Source organism: Dunckerocampus dactyliophorus, chromosome 20 (genome assembly GCF_027744805.1).
Source record: "Dunckerocampus dactyliophorus isolate RoL2022-P2 chromosome 20, RoL_Ddac_1.1, whole genome shotgun sequence".
NCBI classification, from domain to species: domain Eukaryota; kingdom Metazoa; phylum Chordata; class Actinopteri; order Syngnathiformes; family Syngnathidae; genus Dunckerocampus; species Dunckerocampus dactyliophorus.
The window spans coordinates 1935683-1942842 of record NC_072838.1 but is presented as its reverse complement, the minus strand read 5'-3'; the positions used below and the strand labels follow the sequence as shown (position 1 = coordinate 1942842).

The 7160-nt window shown below is 49.1% G+C and overlaps 1 protein-coding gene across 1 annotated transcript; it reads right to left on the bottom strand.

Moving 5' to 3' along the window:
* Positions 1–1138: 1138 nt before the first annotated feature.
* rnf139 (ring finger protein 139) lies at positions 1139–6519 on the bottom strand. Its single transcript, XM_054763114.1, has 6 exons — positions 6058–6519; positions 5015–5670; positions 4794–4941; positions 4611–4717; positions 4282–4533; positions 1139–4218 (listed from the first exon to the last, which is right to left on the bottom strand). The coding sequence occupies exons 1-6, from the start codon at positions 6218–6220 to the stop codon at positions 3433–3435; spliced, it is 2112 nt and encodes a 703-aa protein (XP_054619089.1). The 5' UTR covers positions 6221–6519; the 3' UTR covers positions 1139–3432.
* Positions 6520–7160: the final 641 nt, after the last annotated feature.

Sequence of the window (7160 nt, the reverse complement as noted above, 5' to 3'; positions counted from 1 at the left end):
AGCCTGGAAATGGAAAGTACTCTTCTTGTAGGCCAGCAACGGGACCCTGAGACTAAACGGTCTGGACCTCTGTAAAGGTTGCCTTCAGCTCCTTTGGTGAATTCTGGCAACACAAGCATGATTAGCGCACACACACCCTTCTTTCCTCCCTCTCAACACAAACAATCACATGAATGCATGTTTTATTTGGGGAAAGCGCTTTTGAAAAGTACCGCTTATCAGAACCGGACTGAATGCTGACGGAGGAGAATGTGTCAGCGTGTTTGCTTTAATCACATGTACAAGAACGTACATAAATGCAGGCACGGTCACACAAGAGACCAGTAGGACGTCATCAGACGCTTCCGCTTCACTCCGATTGGCCGAGAGGGGACATGTGAAACAACCCGAGCTCCTGTACATCAGCGAGCCCATCATTACGGCGGAGTCTTTTTTTTTTTTTTTTAACAATCAAGACATTCATTCACGCACGCACTGCAGACGTTAGCTAAGTGCGCTGATGTTTCACTTGAAAGTGATGCGGAGCAGCGTCGAGGCGCAGGAAGATTACGTGCAAAAATCTGAATGAATGAGGGAAAGGCTTCTTGAGACGTCATCTGTACTTCTGTGAAGAATGTGTCAGACGTTTCGCTCCTCATCCGAAGAGCTTCGTCAGCGAACTAATATCAGATCAAAGGAAGTGTAGCTCCCTGTAGTTGGGTATGAACGACTCTGATACTGGCTCGTTAGCATCTATTGTTCTGGCTCGGCCCTGGCTCCACCTCATTTGCAAGACTAAGAGCTGTGGGTTTTGGTCTCAGTAACCTGCTGAACACATCGCAGGGACAATTCTAGTGGTCCTCAATCAGCAGTACATCTACACCTTAAAGCTGCCAATCACTCTTTTGAGGACAGCGAGGTAAAGATTTTGGCCAAAGAAAACAGATGGTTTGAAAGAGGAGTAAAGGAAGCTATTTTTGTCAAACAACAGAACCCATCATTGAATCGGAATGGTGGTTTGAGGTTTAATTTGGACCCTGTGTTCAGCAGGTTACTGAGACCAAAACCCACAGCTCTTAGTCTTGCAAATGAGGTGGAGCCAGGGCCGAGCCAGAACAATAGATGCTAACGAGCCAGTATCAGAGTCGTTCATACCCAACTACAGGGAGCGACACTTCCCTTTTATCGGAGGTGCTAATAGCAGGAGAGGATTAGACCACAACTCCTCCCAGGCTTAGTGTAAGGAACCAATAGGAGGAGGGAGTTGGCACACCAATTCCGCCCACTCTTACTGTATTTAAGGCCTAAGCTACCAGCACTTATTAGTTCGCTGACGAAGCTCTTCGGATGAGGAGCGAAACGTCCGACACCTTCTTCACAGAAGTACAGATGACGTCTCAAGAAGCCTTTCCCTCATTGGACAACTCCTGTACGACTGAGAGCCTACACAGACGCATCAGAATGAATGGTTTGGTCGACACCACGCAGCCGTCATACACACGCTTTTAAAGGGATGGTTGGGATTTTTTGGACATGAAGTTGTAGGACATCCCCATGTACGACAGAGTATTAGGGCCACGTTGAAAAAAAGGAAATCTGAGATTTCGAGAACAAAAAGAAGAGCCAAAGGTCACAAAAGTCCCCCCTTTCCATAGCTGTCTCAGGCAATGCCCGTTACGACGTATTAAAATAATGTGAGATTTCGAGAATGAAGTGGTAAAGAAAAAAACTTGTAATATTATGATAAAGTCATACATTTATGAGAAAAAAACATAACTTTATGTATAATATGGCCAATATGGCCCAAATACTCTGTCGTACCAATCAGCAGTGTAACGCATCAATGGTGAACCCCCACCCCCTCACTTTTTATTCATCTCGTGAGTTCTGGTTGGTTTTCGGTGTTTAAGAAAGTCGTTACGCCCAGTTGTTGGGGTTGTGTATGAAGGGTCATTTGTTTCTTTATTACTGAATTTATTATGTAACTGCATTTTAATTTTGTGACTTACATTTTTTAAATGAGATTTACGCTGAAAATTTCAATAAAAAATTGCGAGCAAAATGCGTTTTGAAATTCACTATATTAAAATACACTTTAAAAATTCTGTTGGCTAAAATAGCGCGTTTTAAAATTCACTTCGTAAAAACTCAGTCCATATCAATTTTATTTTTCAAAATCGACAGTTTCGGGAATTTTTATTTTGCAATGATTTTTTATTTTTTTCACACTGAATACCTATAAACTGAATTTTAAAACACCATATTTTAACAAACAGATTTTTTTAAACACATGCATTACTCTTATTACAATTGAATTTATTCAATGAAGTTTTGTTTTTAGCATAATTTGATGTAAAAAAAACAACTAATGTCATAGAATTTAAACAATATTTAGTTACATAAATTCAGTCTAAAAAATTCTTTGGCAATAAAGAAACGAACAATAAATTAATCACACAATAAACATAAATTAACTTAATTTCATCTGCCTGAATATATTGCCATGTGCATGCTTGTCTGTTATCCTCCAAACCGGCAGGAAGAGAGTTCACTCTGTGCATTGCTTTTAGCGCACTTGTTCCAGAGAACAACATGAACAGAGTGAGCCCATTTGTCAGTCATAGTCTCTTTGGCTATGTTCACACAGCAGGAGGTGATTCCCAATTCGGATTTTGATGTGGTTGTTCACATTGCCAAAAAATGTTAATGTGAACACGAAGCGTCCAGTAAAAGCACGACGTCACAAGCTTTTCCGTGTGTTTCCGGAAGTAAAGATGAATGCAGTGTGTACTCACTATGCTCTCCTTGACGCGTTTGTGGCAATTTCAAGGATTTTGTGCAACAGGAGTCAATATTTTCTCAACCAAATGATTCCGTGTCGGAGATTAAGAAGAGGGCAAGAATTTTGGCGATGGCGGTTTGTGGACAACTTGCTGTGACGTCTGTTGCTTCACCAACACTTTTTAAAAATCAGAAGAACTTTTGCTTCCAATAGTGAGTACCTTCTACCAAAGTCTCACACAGTAAACCAACAAGTCACATTGGAAAACAGCGGAATTGTGCTGTTCACACCGACAGGAAAAGAAATCATCAAAATAAAACGGACTGCAGTGTGAACGTAGCCTTAGTCTTGGTGGGCGATTGTGAGGTCTGACTTTTTCGTGATTTTGTCATGCAAATGTGTTACTCTCTTGAACGCATACCGTTTTGGGACGCAAAACGCTTTATAAGTGACGCCCACCAACTAGCCGGAGCTACTTTCTTCACTTCTTCAGGGGGAAAGTCACTGTTGACGCGCAACACCACTGATGGGCATGTCATACAACTTCATGTCAAAAACTTCCCAACTGTCCCTTCAAAGTAAAACCCTAAAGAAACAGTAAAATCACATCCCTGACATGTTTCTTAATTAAAATGCTGAATTTGTGTTGCTAGCTTAAATAAAAACAGACGTCAGTCCTCTGTGGAGTCTGTGTCATCGTTCAAATATTCTTCTTCCACGGGTGTGCCGCCATTTTGCACCCCCCACTCGTCGTCGTCATACTCGATGCTGTCGTTGTCCTCCAGCAGCTCGTGGTCCAGCCCAGCTGGCCCGCCGCCGCCTGCTGCTGCCGCCACTGCCACCCGATTCACAGGCTGGCCGTCGGCAGCCTCCTGGCGCTGGTTCTCCCTCAACAGCGGCGGGGCTGCGTCGTCGTTGTCCGGCGGCGCCGCGTAGCCCCCGTTGTTGTTGGAGAAGGCGTCCCTGTCTTGGCTGTCGTCGTCCACGTTGACCCTCTGGTGACACATGGGGCAGGTGTCCTGGATGTACAGCCACTTGCGGAGGCACAGCGCATGGAAGTAGTGGTGGCACGGCGTGATGCGAGCCGAGGTGGCAAAGTCCTGGTAGCAGATTGCGCACACGTCCTCGATGTCCCTCAGCTGGTCGCCGCGCAGCTCCGGCAGCGAGTTGATCTTCTTGACGGCCGTGCGGCGGTTGATGAAGGTCTTCCAGCCGTTCTTGGCCTGCAGGTAGATGTTGAAGTAGGCGTGCAGGCACATCATGCAAGCACGGATCTTGCTGCCCGACTCGAACATCATGGTGTAGGCGCCGTTCCCGAACATCACCACGCCAAACAGGAACTCGATGATGTTGCCCGTGGAACGCACGTAGTAGACGTAGTCGTCCAGCTTCTCCCACAGGACGTTGGAGAAGCCGTCAGCCATGAAGAGGCCGTAGACGGTCAGCGACACCACCACCTGGAGGGACAGCGCCATGTTTTGCCACTTTACCTTCAGCGGGAAACCGTGTGAGAGGCATACCTTGAGGCAGAGCTCCACGCAGAAGGCGGTGACGGCGAAGAGCCAGGTGTTGAGGGCGTAGTGGTGCCAGAGGGCGTGGCTGAGCACAACCGGGAGCACAAAGAGCGCCGCCGACACCAGTAGCACGGGAAAGTGGCGGCGGAACGAGGAGACGTGTGAGGCGCTGAGGGACATCAGCACCGGGTCGGTCATACCTTGGATGAAGTGCAGGATGGCCGTCAGCAGAAGGCACATGTTGCGGCTAAGACGGACCTTTGGATCACAGCGGGGTCTGATATCAGCAAAACGGCCACGAGCCAACATCGGATAGTTCCATGAAAGGGACCTACCAGCCGTTCCCCGGGGTCCAGGCTGCTGAGGCCGGTCTGCAGGGCGAGGATGAAGAACAAAACTGGAGCCACAAAGCCCAAACGTTTGTCCTCCTCCTCAGTTGAACCTGAAAGAGATGCAAAGTTAGAGAGAGGGGACACGCTTTCCTTTTTTTAACCACTCACGGCATCGCTTTCATGTACCGATGAAGGTGAGGATGCTGAGGCCCAGGTAGTGTGCCACAGATGAGATGACGGCGCTCATGCCCAGAACCGTGAGTGTGGAGTCACAGCCGGATATGATCAAGTTACTCGTCACGTCCCAGAACACATCCCAGCTCAGCAGGTAGCCCTACAAGTTGCCATGGAGACGTGTTATGCCTCACAAACATTCTCACCAACACGCACTCGGATTCCAATGTCACCTGCGAGTCCGAGCTCCCGTCTGTTGTCACACCCGTGGCGTCGCCGCTCTCCCTCCGCACCGCCCGCACCACATAGACCAGAATCAGGGCCTGGGCGGTGACCCGGGTCAGCCAGAACACTCGCAGGACGTCAGGGAACCTGATCCTCTTCCAAGTGTCCTTCAGCAGCAGCTGCAGGCCGTACATCCGGTACATGTGGCGGACCAGCAGGTAGACGTAGCGGCACGAGTAGTAGAACCACTTGAGCCTCATGGCGAGGCACACGACCGTGTTGAGCGCCAGCACCATGCCCGAGAACACGGCCACCAGCCTCCGCACGTCCAGCGGCAGCTCGATCATCAGCCCCCACACGGGGACCATGATGTCCAGGACCACCAGGGCGGCCAGCGACGACTGCAGGTTGAAGAGGAAAACGTAACCCACCCCAAAGAACAGCTGAATCGCCGCCACGCCCAGCCACAGCGTCGGCCCGTTCCTGGGCACCAGTCTGAAGCCCAGCGCCGCTTTGTAGTAAGCGCTGTAGAAGTCGATGTGGGACGTGCCGTGGTAGTTGACAAGGACGGCCGCCGTGCCGAGCAGGACAGCCAAGAAGAGGGTGTAGAACTTGAACAAGGCCTTCTGGGAGAGCAGCAGCACCACACTGGAGACAAGGACACCTGGAAAGAGGAAACACCTGTTTGAGACTGCCATGTATTCCTCAATTTGCGTTTTAAAAAGCCAGACTACGCATACATTTACAAAACACAACATTGATCGAATGACTCGACAAATGTTTGTTGTCTACAAAGAGCCGCCCAAAGGTCTAAAAAGGTGAACAACTTGATAATGATAATGGCAACAATGATTTATGTCCTCTCAACAACATTTGTCTGATTTCAAGTGAGTATGAGGTCACAGTTCCGTCCTGAGTGAACTAAAATAGGTCAAACTAGTGATGTTTACACGGAACTGCCATGTCGCCGTCGTTCTCCGAGTTACGTCAGGCCGCGGCTCGGCGTCAAGCGGCTAAAGTTAGCCGCGGAAGTGTGGGGTCCAGGACTCACCCATTACTCGGAACAAAGCCTTCCCGACGGCACCGACCCATCCCGGCCCAGGGTCGTAGTAAGAGTTAAAAATGGCGTCGATGATAAAGATGCAGGGGACTCGTAGAGCCACATCGAGCACCGCCAAGGCCTGCTGGCCTATTCGGGCTTGAGTGGACGCCATTCGTCTTATGCGAACAGCTCAGAGTCCCAGTGAGTCCGGAATATCCATGAAACATGAAAACTCATAGAAGCTCCTCGAAAGCAGCCTCTTTTGCTTAGGCTTAGCTTAGGCTGGAGCTCATCTGGTAGCTGTGGACAGCGTCCGCCATGTTTGTGCAGTTAACGTTCCTGGTGCGTCTTCTTCGCCGGGACAAAGTACTTCCTTATGACACTTTACTGTCACCAAGCGGACGACCTCAGCATTACATCATCCATGGAATGAAATGAACTACAGTATTTAGCAGGTTGTGTGTGGTCACTCCAGTAGCTAAAAGATGTCTTCTATTTTATGCCCAGATTGATATATCTTCACCAGGTGGGTCTTCTTCCTCCTCAAAAAGCAGGATAAAAAAAGAACTAACATGCCAACTTGTGGTGGGCTTGTATTCGAAGTCTTGTCCTTAATATGACATCACACAGACGCTCATCACCTGATTTGTCTTTCGTCATGAGGCAATCTGTCCTGTGTCACGCCATTTTGAGAGCTGGGTCAGGACATGTCTGTCTCTGTGAGAGCCCCCATCCCCGGGCCCCGCCGTCTTCCCCACAACGCTTCTGGAGGATGGAAGTCGCCTCACCGGACATCGAGGCCTTCCGCCGTGAGATGTTTGTGGTCACGAGGAACAGCCAGCAGGTCAACGTGACTCTCTACCAAATGATCCTGGAGATCAAGAGGCAGACCCAAATGGACTTGGACGACCTCCGGCAGAGCCTGCGTGAAATAGGCGCCCGCATCCGCGCCATCTCGGAGAAGGTGGACCAGCTGGTGGAGCCATCGCCCACATGGACTAGGCTGTACCGCCGCTGCAGCGAAATGACTCCCGCTGCAGTCATGACTGCTGGGCTTGTGCTGGGCTGTGGATTCTACTACCTTCTGTATTAAACTGTCAGACAGCAGGCCG